This window comes from Biomphalaria glabrata, chromosome 4 (assembly GCF_947242115.1).
Source record: "Biomphalaria glabrata chromosome 4, xgBioGlab47.1, whole genome shotgun sequence".
Taxonomy (NCBI): domain Eukaryota; kingdom Metazoa; phylum Mollusca; class Gastropoda; family Planorbidae; genus Biomphalaria; species Biomphalaria glabrata.
This window is the reverse complement of record NC_074714.1, coordinates 51,004,933-51,019,298: the sequence shown is the minus strand read 5'-3', so window position 1 is coordinate 51,019,298 and position 14,366 is coordinate 51,004,933. Positions and strand designations below refer to the sequence as shown.

At 34.5% G+C, this 14,366-nt stretch overlaps 2 protein-coding genes across 2 annotated transcripts; one reads left to right on the top strand and one right to left on the bottom strand.

Moving 5' to 3' along the window:
* Window positions 1–3,548: 3,548 nt before the first annotated feature.
* Window positions 3,549–10,780, bottom strand: LOC106077897 (V-type proton ATPase subunit S1-like). The gene is made up of 9 exons (XM_013238595.2): window positions 10,564–10,780; window positions 8,410–8,536; window positions 8,230–8,307; window positions 7,833–8,052; window positions 7,032–7,123; window positions 6,349–6,590; window positions 6,000–6,059; window positions 4,638–4,884; window positions 3,549–4,131 (listed from the first exon to the last, which is right to left on the bottom strand). The coding sequence occupies exons 1-9, from the start codon at window positions 10,662–10,664 to the stop codon at window positions 3,919–3,921; spliced, it is 1,380 nt and encodes a 459-aa protein (XP_013094049.1). The 5' UTR covers window positions 10,665–10,780; the 3' UTR covers window positions 3,549–3,918.
* Window positions 10,781–11,121: 341 nt separating this feature from the next.
* On the top strand, window positions 11,122–14,160 carry LOC106077904 (40S ribosomal protein S23). Its single transcript, XM_013238605.2, has 4 exons — window positions 11,122–11,272; window positions 12,204–12,363; window positions 13,100–13,220; window positions 13,983–14,160. Exons 1-4 carry the CDS (start codon window positions 11,269–11,271, stop codon window positions 14,127–14,129), a joined length of 432 nt encoding a protein of 143 aa, XP_013094059.1. The 5' UTR covers window positions 11,122–11,268; the 3' UTR covers window positions 14,130–14,160.
* The last annotated feature ends 206 nt before the right edge of the window (window positions 14,161–14,366 follow it).

Genomic DNA, 14,366 nt, shown 5'->3' with positions numbered 1-14,366 from the left:
AATTTTTTAAATGACATGCAGAGACAATGTGTATCTTCATCATAAGTGATAAGAAACAGAAATTTCAATAATTTATTTAGATATTTTAAAGTATTTTAAAAATATATTTGCATTTTTCATATGTATAATCTGTGAGCACACCTAATTTCTGTAGGTTCCGCGGGCCACATAAAACACTCCAGCGTGACGTAATTGTCCACCCCTGGTGTAGCCAAATAGGCCTACTAGCAATGTAGCTAATTTAGTAATAATAGATTCGCACACAAGGCCTGTATAGCGTATCCCATTGTCTGATAGAATTCTTGTTAATGTGAACATACTTATATGAATCTATGACATATAACACGTATGAATCAACGCTAATTTCCAGGTACTATGAGATAGATCCAATGTTAAACGGAGTTGACCTGTCCTGCTCTCATATGTGCGTTATATTATTTTTTGGTCGATTTCGCTCCTTTTGTAGCCTAATCACCGTATTTAAAACATCTTTCGTGACCGTAATGAGTATTGTGCAGTGACTTATACCCTTAGAGCCCTTGAAAATGGACAGTGCATTCGAAGGTAACCTTGTCCACTTGTCCCTGTAAAAGGGATAACCCTATAGCTGGACATGGACCAGTTCTTCCTCTCTCGAGCGTATCGTGCAAGATGCGACACTTTGACAAAATGTTACCGGTATCTATATTTCTTCGTCCTCTATGCAATCGTGTGTCATAGTTTTCCCTGAATCGCCTGAAGTATATGGTTACTATATGCAATGACCGACTCCGAAATGGGTTTAGACGGCCTGTTGAACTGGGCTAAGACAGCCCGTTGAACTGGGCTAGGACAGCCTGTTGAACTGGGCTAGGAAAGCCTGTTGAATTATGCTATTGCGGCCTGTTGAACTGGGCTAAGACAGCCTGTTGAACTGGGCTAGGACAGCTAGCCTGTTGAACTGGGCTAAGACAGCCTGTTGAACTGGGCTAGGACAGCTAGCCTGTTGAACTGGGCTAGGACAGCCTTTTGAACTGGGCTAGTGCTTCCTGTTGAACTGGGCTAAGACAGACCGTTGAACTGGGCTAAGACTGCCTGTTGAACTGGGCTAGTGCGGCCTGTTGAACTGGGCTAAGACAGCCTGTTGAATTGGGCTATTGCGGCCTGTTGAACTGGGCTTTTGCGGCCTGTTGAACTGGGCTAGGACAGCCTGTTGAACTGTGCTAGTGCGGCCTGTTCTTCTCGTTTTCATTGCTTCCATGCATCTCTTAACGGTCTGGTCTTTTCATCTGCCGTCGTAACTCTTTGCCCTTATCTGACTTGTCCCAGCTATATCCTCTCCCACAGACTGAAGCTCGAACAATGTCATAGGAGAGAGATGCATCAGGTGCAGGTGCCAGAAGGTAAAGGGCTTTAGCGGCTCACTCGTTATTGACCAGACCGCAATGGACAGGCACCCATTGCATAAAAACATTTACACTGTTTACACATAGGCGCTCCTTGCTCGTCAGGAATATCTCCTTACTTCTAGGCCATGCATCTTGCACTTCGAGGTCCTCTAATGATGAGATTGAGTCCGTGAAGATGACGGCGTCCGCCGCTGGCGTAGTTTTCCATACACCTACCTGAGATGAACTCATATTGAAAAAACAGAGCAGGAAGGACTAATCCTCCCGTAGTGCTCTGGCAAGAAACTTAGCCATTCTGCCTAATGCCTCGTAGCTACCATACAAGTCGAGTGACTGCTTAGTCAGGTCCCCACTTAGCTCGCGGAGCTGGGGACACTCGTACAAGACGTGTAACACCGTTTCGACGCTTTCTCCACAGTGACGGTATCGGGAGTTCGTGCGGAACCGGGCAAAATTTGCTCCAATAGGACAGTGTTCCGTCCTGCACTGCGCAATAATTGTCTGCTCTGACCTCCTCAGTCGCCACCAAGGATCGTCGCGATATGGGTGACGCATGTGCTACCAGACACTACGTGCTCTATCGGATTCCTCCCAGGACTTTAACCACTTCTCATGAATGAGTGCTCGGATTTGTGCCGTTTCTTGTAAGTACGTGCTTGGTGCTTCGTGGTGTGTGGCTGCCCAAGCACCCTCCCTTTCGAGGGTGTCTGCCGTTTCATTGCCCCTCACGCCGCAATGTGAGGGCGCCCACTGCATGAAAACGACAGCTTCAATAGCTCGGCGAATGTTATCTGCGGCGCCGACTGCCTCTTCTATTACGGACGACCCTCCTCCGCCGCCACCCATAGCTAGGAGACTCGAGCGAGAGTCGGTTACTAGTACCACAGTAGTGGCACCCGTTTCATGTTGGGTCATTCGGGCTCTAATAGCCTCGAACGCCCGAGTTATACACCTACGGATCCTTTCTTCCGACGCTTTGAGCATCGCTTGTTTCTGCTTCATGACTAAACTTTCCACTGCAAGTGCCCATCAGCCCATCACAATCGTTCTTTTTCGGAAAATTTATTTGTTACTTTGGGTTGTATTACCTTGAGATTTTACCATCACAAAGGAGATACAAGATACTGTTTACTAAATAAACAAAAACTCCTTTAATCGCTTGCAATCAAATTATTGACTGGATCTGATCTTTATGTAAACATTTCACATTACGTTTGAGTGAATCTGGTGTGAACGATATTTTTTTTCTATATTTATACCGGTAATGTATTTTTTTTAATGCAAAAATGAAGGTTTTATGAATTTGATGGTAATGTGTTCTTGGCCGGCTTAACTTCTTTTTGTTTGCTGATAAGCTCAACTGTATTATCTGCTGGGGCATCAAGCCGCCTGTTTCTAGATTCATACTTCGAGTTTATTGCAATTTCAAAGTTCATAATGATGCTGTTATAGCGTTTTTCCGATAAGAGCTGATAAATATCAATTGTTCTTTTCCATTTCCTTAGGACGAATTCATGTATAGGTCTACTAGTTCAATCCTCCAATAGTTCATGGAACACCTAATCGAATCGCGCGGATCCTAGTGGTCCGCGGAACATAGTTTGGGAAACACTGGTCTTATTGTAGAACGACCGATACATCGGTTCAAAAGGTTAATAAAATACTGGGAAGAAAGTTTGATGCTCCTCACCACCTGTTGCTCCGTGCGGCCAGCACATTAGGCCTACAAAGTACGACTCTGCCCCTAGGTCTACTTACATGTAAGACAAAGAATACATTAAAGTCTGCATGCCTGCGTTCAGTTTTCATTGAATAGGCCTAATCAAACTGTTATGAAGGCAGGCACTTTGAGGGCCGGATTTCGACACCCAGTCAGCATCCAAGTTTTAAAGAGTTGATTTCAATTACCGGTGTATTAAATTTTTAATTCTTTCCTTTATCTAAGTTTTTCTTTTTTCCTATTTACTATTAGCTTACATTTCCAACAAAACACAATTGGCCTTTTAATTAAATTTTAATGATACCTCTTTATGTGTGAGCACTAATTTAGAGTTTGGTCATGAAATGATAGTGACATGCTTAACTTCAACATTTGTTTTTTTTAATTTATTCATTTCAACATTAAAACAACACAAAAAAAAAAAAAAAAACAACTCCTAGTTGCATTGCTCTTTTTTTAATGGTAAAGGAATGTTGCACAAAAAAAAATTTAGACATTTTATGAATAATTTTTTAGACACTATCACAGCCATAGTTGTTTTAAACTTGTATATTTCTCCACTGAATTTGTTATCTTGTTCAAAAAGATGCCTATACATCCACTTAAGTTTCTATTGACAATAGCTTATTTCTTCTAAGTACATTATGACAGTTGATTATAATCTTGATTAAATTAGATAAACACACACACAAAAAAAAAAAAAATAATAACAATAATAATAAAAAAATCAACATATAAATCTAATTAAATTAATTAACATCAAGATTAAAAAAAAAAAAAGTCCAGATTGTCAAATTAAAAAGTCCTAAATTATTCAGCCCCTGCATTAACTACTATGGTTTTTCCCTTGGGATCATCATACCGGTCCATGATAGACAGATTCAACACCATGATAGTCCCAAAGTACAGGATGAGGAGCAGGAATGACGATGAGAAGAGGGCCATCCAAATGGGAGTGGTGAAGTAAGGGACACAGTCTTGAGCATAGCTGAAGCGATCATGTTGGATGTTGAAGGGCTGAACCTGCAAAGAGAAAACATGTGTCACACAGAGCAAAAACAATTTCTATTGTTAGTAAGTCTGTTTCTTTTTCTTTGAAATGAATTCCTAGATGTTAATGGGATTTCAGCAAATAGGAAATGAGAGAGAAAAAAAAAAAGCATTAGCAAAATAATGCTCAGCTTTAATATTTTTTTCGTTTTTAAGAGAATCATATGAAATAAAAGACTTCCTCTTATGTATAATCTGGCACTCAATTCCAAATCACTATATTTATTCACTGTTCAATATAAATGACCCAATAAAAAAAAAATCACAAGAGAAGTAAAAATAATGCTTGTGTAAATAATTGCATTGCCTGCTTATAATATATATATATATATATATATATATATATATATATATATATATATATATATACATATATATATATATATATATACATATATATACATATATATACACCTTAATGTTACTTTAATTTTGTTTTCTGGAAGTTAACAAATCAAATTAATGAAACGTTTGCTCACCTGGAAACCATCTAGTAGCAAATAGCTGCCTTTGTAAAACTCTAGTTCCTTGTCATGAATGTAGTCAAGATACATTTTCATCTCAGTACAGTGATAAGAGTACAGGACTGAAATGGTCAAGTCTTGTGAATCTTTGCTGAGAGTTGCATTTTCCAAGGATGTATTGTAAGCTGACTTAGGGCCAAAAGTTATATTTAAAACCAGCTGTTCCATTATCCATTTGTCAATCTTTTTTTGTGCTAATATGCTAAAAATGAAAGAAATGCACATCATGAAAAATAAGTTAGAACGAAATATTAGATTAAAAATTCATCCTAGCTGCTTACTACACTTCTAAACCAAGGAGTCCTTAAACTTCTATTTAAGTGAAGATTAAATATTGAAATTTTTTTTTAGACGTCCTTGATGAAGTCCACCCAGATTTAATGGGCATCTGACATTTGTAGCTCAAAGTAAAGGCAGTTATAGACATTTATAAACATAAATGTAATAATATCATGCAACAAAACCACACTCCAGCAGTAACACCTATGACCAACAGAACAGTGCAGATACTTTCATCTGTCTCTATTACAAAAAATACCCCCTATTGATCTCAGTAAGAACAGAAATGGTCACAATGCATCTTCATTGGCCCTACAGATTACTTTTCCAATATCTTCCCCACAGACTGCTTTCTAGGGCTCAAAGTTATAACGGACATGAAGCATTAGGAATAATCAAAGCAGCTAATTAATGGGTACCATTGCAAATGTTTAAATAAAGTCAATTTTTCACCTGATAACACAGACTTTTTAAATCAAGGAAATTTATAAGTGCCTTCAAGCACTTTCATAATATCAGAATATCTCAACATAATGTACCACAAGGAAATGACAATGTGTTGAATAAAAAAGCTTAATCTGTTTACAGGTGAAGGGAGAAAAAAAAAAACTTAAACAGTAGAAACATTAAAAACGACAAATTGATTCACATGATACTAATAGTAAAAAAAAATATTTTTTTCTACATTTTATTACTGCTACTTAATAAAACACAAATGTCAACACTGTGTTGATCTATCTTTAGTCTAAAATCTACTCTCTAGCTAAAAATAGTCAAGAGAAATAATAATTTAATCACACTAAAATTGAGATTATACTCTCGGCCTAATGTGCAACAATCTACCAACCACTCAATTTCAGCATTATAATAAAACAAATAGTTAAAGCAATCAAAATTTCTAGATAATAATTAAGTTCATTGAATTAATTCAATACAGAATATTAAAAATAATAATAACTTGAATGATATATATATATATATAACTGTTGATAGTACTTCAATCTAAGTTAACAGTTTTTACAAGAAAACTGAACTTACCTGAAGTGGACATTAAAGGTTTCATTCTCAAAAGTTTGATTTGGAAAGAACAGAACAATACTGGAAAAGAAACAAAACATAAATAACAAAAGAGTCACAATACAGTTCATAATACAGCATACATCAGTGCTATGTCATTTTGTTAAAAAGTCCTTGGTGCAGCTTACATCAGTGTTTTATGTCATTTTGTAGAAAAGATTATTGTACCTGGTACATTAGTACTATCTAGGCCATTGTAAGGCACATTGGCTTCACCTAATCCATTTTATTAAGTTAAAGTTTACTGAAATGCATATGAAAATTACCAACGCTAAAAAAATAAAACTTTTTCAGTGAATCCAATACATACTTGGCAGTATTATTAGTCCATTCAGAGAAAGAGGCAGTGTTATCATTGACATCAAGGGTAGCATTCAAGTCACAAGGATCAGTGTAAATATGATCATTCTCTTTGCCTTTCTTTAAGCACAGTTTTGCACCGCGCAAGAAAACATAAATGTTGCCATCAGAGACATTCATAAATGTACCATTGTTATTAGCAGAAGCATCTGCCATTAGATGTCTATTAGCATACGATTCCACATGTTCATTCTGAAATAAAACATGAAATAAATAGACTTGTTTAACAAGCCAAATAATTCTCACCAATAATTATTTCATACTTTCTATCCATATATACACACATACACCCATATCTATGCAGAGGCAGAAGATATGAAGTGGGCCCAACTGAATTGAGCTGCCCCAAATACCATTTCCCAACAAAGAGAACTACAGAAATTTGACTGAACAAAAATAGATACAGTGGTCATTTTAAAAAATTAACAAAAAATTATGGCTGTCTGGTGAAGTTACCCTCTTGATCCTTATAATATCTGGTACATGACTACCTTACTTTATCCTAATAATACTAAAGCTGTCATCATCAAACAAGCAGCAAACCAAAAAGTAGATAGATGTACACAATTAGCAGCAGGTCTTAATGGCACAAGGAAAGTTTAAAAAACAAGTTTACTGTTAAAAAATTCTTACCAAGCCTTTACCAGCTGATAGTGCAGTATACAAAGCTGAATAATTGATCCTTCGCTTCTGCAGGTGATGTGAAATAGCACCAATGGTCTCATCTAGTTTTCAAATAAAACAATGAGAGTAATTTTTTTAATTTCAATATATCACCAACAAAAAATAAAAAAAACAGAATTTTCACAATCTGGGTGGCCCATGTGTGTGTGATTCGTACTCACACATTATATCTTATAAAAAGAAGGAAAAATGAGGACCTTTTCAGCTTAATTTGCCATGATTCTGAAAGTGGAGTTGCATATCCCATGGTTGTTAAGGATGGCTGGTGTGAATGTATGTAGTATGTTAATTTTATGTCTACATTGCTATAGAATAAATGTGCAGGAAGACTAAGCTGACAGAAAAGGATCAGATTTCTGGACTAAGTCAAAAACCAGGGTGAATGATGGCCATTTCTGGACTAAGTCAAAAACCAGGGTGAATGATGGCCATATCAACAAATGAATACTAACAATCATCAAAAACACCTCATTCATTGCATTCTATTTCACCTTGTGGCAAAAAAAAAAAAGTTTATATATTATGTATGAATACTTATGCTGAAAATGATTAAAAACTAGATTTTGGCAGATCATAAGTAGCCCTTGCAAATTTTGAATTTAATGTAAGCTATGGTAAAATTGGATTTTCAACAGCATAAATCATGAACCACTTTAGAACATGAATGTTTTGCACATTATTGTGGCTTTTTTACCTTTGAATCACACAGAGAACAAAATGTATGTTAAGGAAATATAGATGAGGACTTACCATTTTGCTTTAAAGCCTTCTCTTGGTCTGACTGACTGTGAACAGGCTCTAAGTTCACAATGAGCAAGAAGCTTTCATCCCCAGACAGGTTCAGATTTTCAACATCCTTTATGGAGCTCACTGTATGAATCTTTTTAAAAAACGATTTTAGCTTCTCCACAGCATCATCAGGATTTAAGACTTGTGGCAATTCAAGGGAAAAGTGGTCTTCCATAAGTTGCTAAAAATAAAAATGTTACTTATAAAACTGCTATTTTTATCTTTTTTTTTTTAAACATTATTATTACAATATTATCTGTAACTTTAACTTTCTTTAAAAATATTACCAATTAGTAGATTAAGAATGAAAAAGAAAAAAGGATAGTTGGAAAAAGGATCACAGTAGTGCAAAACTTACTTTGACATTCTTAAAAGCACCACCATCACTATCAACTGAATAGACATCAGCAAATTTTGTGAAGTCATCCACATGAAGCTGAAATATGTTTTAAAATGTTTTGACTTTGCAGTTTACTCACACTGTTTATTATTTCTATATTTATGCTACCGGTGTACATTTCTAATTTGAATAGCTTACTTTATCCTGAAGAAATATTACAGCACTATTTTGAGAACTTTTCATTAGAGGGTCCAGATAGTTATTTAAAAAAGTATCAGCATTGACAGTTTCATGGGCCATGACCTCTGGCAAATGAGCCATGGATCTGAAATACAAAAAAATAAAAACCATGAAAGAAAAAGAGTAAGAAAATGTGTGTTTACTAATTGATAACATCCTTGTCTACTTTAAGGTAACCCTCTATAAATTTAAGGTCATTTGAGTGCACTAATTTCTATGGTTTAAGTTTTTATTGGGAAATAGATCTAATTTATATTTTTAATTTGCTGTTTAAAAACAAACATCTTGGGGTCATTTCCTTAACTCGTTAGATCCAGATCTGGTATATGATATCTCAGTTCAAGCTGAAATTTCGCACACAATTATTTCTAACAACACAAGTTGCAATAAAAAAAGGACCAATTATTTAATTAATTATTGGTAATTAATAATTTTGTTTGGTATCTCAAACAAGAGAAAGACATTGTACTTGACTGAAGAGGTGCTATAAGCTGAATTAGTCCACTTTATACATTTATTACAAATTTAAATACATGACTGATCCAAACTAATTAATAAAAGTAAGCTTAATATAATCTTTGTGTTGTTTTTTTTTTAAAAGTATTTTTTAAGCTTGTCTTGTGTTTCATCTGTTTAATTAGAACCACTTCTAAAGATATCTATTTATCATATGTAATGTAGAATGTCGTCTTTTTAGATTTAAATTTGGGTCTTTGTAAGAAGCCCAGGGCTCCAACCAATATGATTCATGACTGATGTGTAGCTCATGTCTTTCTAAGATCTATATAGAAATGTTTGAGAGGACTATTATGGATAGTACTTGGGGGGGGGGGGGGGGGGGGGGGATGACCCTGAGAACAATATTTATTGACTTGAAAGGTCTTTTTTTTAAGAGCTAGAATGAAGATCTAGATAGCCAAATATAGAGTCTCTGAAGTATAGAGTATAGTACTATAGACTGTAGATGTTACACAATCACTTGTCACTGGGGTATTACTATTAGAGTCTAGTTTAGGTCACCTAGTAGTTTAGGACAGTTATACTTTAATAACTAAGTTTACTAAATGAAGTAGTAGACTAGATAGACCTAGACTTGTATACTGTATTAATACTATTACTATTAATTATTAAGTAAAGACAAGAGAAAAAAACTGAACTCATTCCATTTGAGATGTCTCGTAGGATCTTGAAAGTCACATGGAATGAAAAGTGTGTAATACTGAGATCCCTTGCGATCAGGTATTCCCAGCATCTTTACAGCCCTCAGACAACGCTGTTTGCGCTGGCTTGGACATGTTTGCTGGATGGAGGACAAGCGCATCCCCAAAGTCATCCTCTACAGACAACTCGCGACTGGCACAAGAAAAACTGGTCGCTCCCACCTCCGTTACATATATGTAATAAAACGTGACCTCAAATCAGTGAACATCAATACTGACAATTGGGAAAACATAGACCGCAACAGATGGAGAGAGACAGTGACCAAGAAAGCTATGGACAATGAAAGTACATGGGTCTCAGCTCAGGAAGAAAAACGTACAATCCGAAAAACAGCCAGCTCCTCTACCACCGAAGCAAAAGCCACCTTTACCTGCATTATCTGTGGACGGGAGTGTCTCTCCAAAATAGGGCTCCACAGCCACATGAGGAAGTGTGCTCTGAGATGAACGATAGTCGTTCTACGACTGAGGGAGGCCAATGATGATAGACACACTGACAATGAGTTATGAGTGAGTCTACAACAGTAAGACTACGACTAGGTCACTAGATACTACTAGACTAAATCTGTCTAAGACAGTCTAAGTAGATCTACTAGTTCATGATCTAGTCAATTCTAGTCAGATCTACTCATCTAGTGATCTAGGACCTAGGAGATCTACTAGTCTACTACTACTACTAGACTACTCAGATCTAGAATGATTTTATCATGATAATCATGTTTTACAGTTTTATGATAAATAGAATCTAATGTAGTTACTTACACTACTCACAACACTCAACACTTTATCTTTACACTACCTAGGCTAGTAACTACTCACTGAGTCACTCACTACTCACTGTCTATAAACTTAAAACTACACACACTCACTCAGAGTCTCAGTACGAGCCTACCTTTCTGGAGACCAAAGCAGAGCTGGGATAGAAGCATCACTTGCAAACACACATTTTACAGCAATAATCACTACGAGGAGTAAATTGTTAAGCATCGTCATTTTTAATGTCTGTTAGTGTTGACCTTCCAATACAGAATAAGATGCCTTTAGAGTACGTCAACTACAACTGCAAAATTTTTCAGAAAACCGGAAATCTTGTGATTAAATATAATAAAGTTATTACCGGAAACAAACAGACTAGTCTTAATTACATGCCAGTTTAGCTCTAAAATATTATGATTGTCTGTGGGACCTGGGTCATACCTTTTCATAGCCGAAAAAAAATCGTAATTGAATGCCCAAAAAGCCATAATTCTAAATTAAAGCATTTTATAATTTATGAATAGATAACATTACCTGAAATATCAATAATCACTGAGTATTCCTTGTTAGTTAATGTCACATATTTTACCAACTAGATTATTTCACACGAATTTAAGAAAATGTTAAATTTGCTTATTGAACCCTGAGTTTTTATATGCCAATTAACTTGTTAAATCTAACATTTCATAATATTTAGAAAATAAAGGTCATAATTCGAAAAATAGATTTTGAAGAATTTTATTTTTTACCTAAAAAAATAAAAAGATTATAAACTCATAACTTTAAAAAAGCTGGCTGCTTAAACTAACTTCTTCCTTTTTGAGTACGCACATCAGTAATCATGGGTACGCTTTTTCTCACGTGTTTAAATTTACTATATAAAATGTAATCTCCACTTATGTAACTGTTATAAATCGTATAATAATGTATTGCTGACTAATATTTTTCTAATTTATTGATTGTCAACTTTTGTTGACGATAATTTTCATGTCCTAATTTTAATTTTCAGACATAGTATGATAGACACCGATTTTCGATAACGTCTTCTTATAATTATAATAATACTTAAACTAGACTAATTGATCTAGGACTAGATTCTAGAATCTTATTATTAACAAATTAATTAAATGAAGTGAATCTTTAAACAAATGGTGAAAGCATTTAAACAAGCCCCTACAGTTTTAGATCTCCTTATATAAATTGGAGCCTAGCCAATTTACATTATTTAATTTAGCTTTTACTCTTACTCAGTCAAGTCTAGTCTGCCTCTGTTACTCTAGGCAGCCACTATGTGAGTGTAAAGTACTGTAAAGACATGTGTGTTTTTTTTTTGTGAAGTTAGAGATCTAGATCTAGTCTAAAAGTTTCTAAAAATTTGAAAAGCATTCTTGATTTTGAATGGCCCAGTTGCCAATATAATGTCAATGACAATGGTTGAATGATCTAGTCTAGTCCTAGATTGCTAGATCTAGTAACAATCTAGTTATTTCCTTGGACCTTGCAGTTTTTCCCTCAGTCAAATCTGTCAGTATGCCATATATTATACTAGATTAAACTAGATCTATTCTAGATAATATAGATCTAGACCTATGAGCCTGTGGTCATGTCCGTGTGTAATTTTTTTTTTATATCTAGATTTAAATATATTTCCCATTTGTATTTAGATCTATATTGAAACAAAAGTTACAAACTTTCATGATGTTTTTGTTTTAGATCTATTTCTCATTTATATTGTGCTGTAATACTTTAATTAAATAACACATCGTACACTTTTAGGGAAGCCTATGGGTTTGCACACTGCTCGCAAGATGAAAGATCATCGCAGGGAACAAAGATGGCATGATAAAGAATACAAGAAAGCTCACTTGGGTACTCGCTGGAAGGCCAATCCCTTTCAAGGTTCTTCCCACGCTAAAGGCATTGTTTTGGAAAAAGTGTAAGTTTTAAGAGTTTAAAAGTTACTTTTAATGCTTTCCATACCTAGACTAGGAATGAAAGAGAATGAAAAACACCAAATTTATATTTTCTGTTAAAAGTTAACATTTTAAGTTTGTTCGAAGCACCCTGACATCCAATGGACTTAATAAAGTGAAAAAAAAAGTGAAGCTTTTTTTTTTTTATTCAAATTGCGGAAATGTGAATAGGGCAGAAAAAATTGTAAATACATATACATTAATATGTACAAAAGTATATGTCAAAATGAACAGTTTAAAAAGAGGGATTTGAATTTATAATATTTATAAGTTGCAAGGGAAATAGAAATTAAAATTTTAAGATTAGGAATAAATCATGACAAAAATAACGTTTGCTGTGATTGTTTATATCAAGATAGATTCTTTTTATTGTTTCCAACAAAATAAAATCTTAAGAATTGATCTGTCTAGTTCTAGAGCTCTAGTATCTTAGACTCATAGCAGATTGTGTTCTTTACATTAAATGTCATATCTGATAACTTAATTACTGGTTACTTTTTAAGGAACTTCTGTTCTGTATATTTGTTGTATAAAAATACTGTATTACCATAGATGTATTCAAGATTTTTAAACGTGGAGCATGTTCATAAATAGCAAATCTTTTTGGTGTATTCATTGTAAGGAATATAGAACCGTAGTCTTTTTCTATTTAATCACATTTCTTCAGATAAGTCACTATAGATATTTTTATTCATTCAGAGGTGTAGAAGCTAAGCAGCCCAACTCTGCCATCCGTAAATGTGTCAGGGTTCAGCTAATTAAGAATGGCAAAAAGATTACAGCTTTCGTTCCCAACGACGGTTGTCTAAATTTTATTGAAGTAAGTACATTTTTTCACATACTTTAGTAAATTTCAGAAACTTATCTTCTTATTGTATATAATACAGACGTTACTTCAAAAAAAGATGATGATTATGTCCTACGCGTCATGCATATTAACCAATGACTTAAATTCTGCCAAGTCACTAGTTTTCCTGGCTAGCTCAGGCAACCCATTCTATGCTCTAATAGCAGTAGGGAAGAAGGAGTATTTGTACAAATTTGTCTTAGCATATGGGATGAGGAATGTGCCTTTATCTTTGTGTCTTTCAGAGTATTTTATTAAATTTTGTATTTGAAGATTATGGTTCAGTGTTTTATGTATAATTGCTACTTTACTTTTGAGTCTTCTGTCCTGAAGGCTTTCTAAATTTAGTGATTTTACTAAAGGTGTTACTCTAGTCAAATTCGTTTGTTATGAATCAGAAAATGTTATGTTTGGTATTGAATCATAGGAGAATGCATGCTCTTTTTACACAACACAAATTAAAGTTTATGAATCCAAAAGCCAATTTAGTTAAATGGGAGTCATATCAACTTTGGCATCAGTTGGAAGAGTTAATGAATTGAAAGTGCTTATGACGATATAATGTCATAAAATATGCAATATTAATTTGGAGAAAAGGTCATTATAGTGAATGATTTTTTTAAATACTGTAATTAAAGCGACATGATTTATTTTATTTTTTATTTGGGGACTTAACAAAATGATGGTTTGTTACATTATATTATTACCTTCATAATAATAAATTTGTTTCATCAGGAAAACGATGAAGTTCTTGTTGCTGGTTTTGGTCGTAAAGGTCACGCCGTGGGTGATATTCCGGGTGTTCGTTTCAAGATTGTCAAGGTGGCCAATGTGTCTCTGCTAGCTTTATTCAAGGGAAAGAAAGAACGTCCAAGATCTTAAATTGGATAAATAAACTGTCTTAATAAAATTGTTTTTTGTTTGTTTGTTGTTTTTTTTTGTTTTTATGTCATGCATTTAGATATTAAGAACTTAATATGCTTTGCTTTTAAGTAGTATTCTTACAATAAAATGATTGTTGGAAATCAATAGTCTAAATCAGATGTGGGCAAATTACTGCCCACATGCCACCTACAGATTTACATATCAAAAAATGTAAATATATTAAAAATAAATAAT

What these genes read in the sequence shown, in the direction of transcription:
- LOC106077897 (XM_013238595.2), bottom strand. Translation starts at nt 10,664, where the DNA reads ATGACGATGCTTAACAATTTACTCCTCGTAGTGATTATTGCTGTAAAA. An exon ending in TGGACTAATAATACTGCCAA is followed by an intron (nt 6,060 to 6,348) that starts GTATGTATTGGA and finishes TTTCTTTTCCAG; the next exon opens with TATTGTTCTGTTCTTTCCAA. An exon ending in TGCTACTAGATGGTTTCCAG is followed by an intron (nt 4,132 to 4,637) that starts GTGAGCAAACGT and finishes TTCTCTTTGCAG; the next exon opens with GTTCAGCCCTTCAACATCCA.
- LOC106077904 (XM_013238605.2), top strand. An exon ending in GGCATTGTTTTGGAAAAAGT is followed by an intron (nt 12,364 to 13,099) that starts GTAAGTTTTAAG and finishes TTATTCATTCAG; the next exon opens with AGGTGTAGAAGCTAAGCAGC. An exon ending in GTTGTCTAAATTTTATTGAA is followed by an intron (nt 13,221 to 13,982) that starts GTAAGTACATTT and finishes TTGTTTCATCAG; the next exon opens with GAAAACGATGAAGTTCTTGT.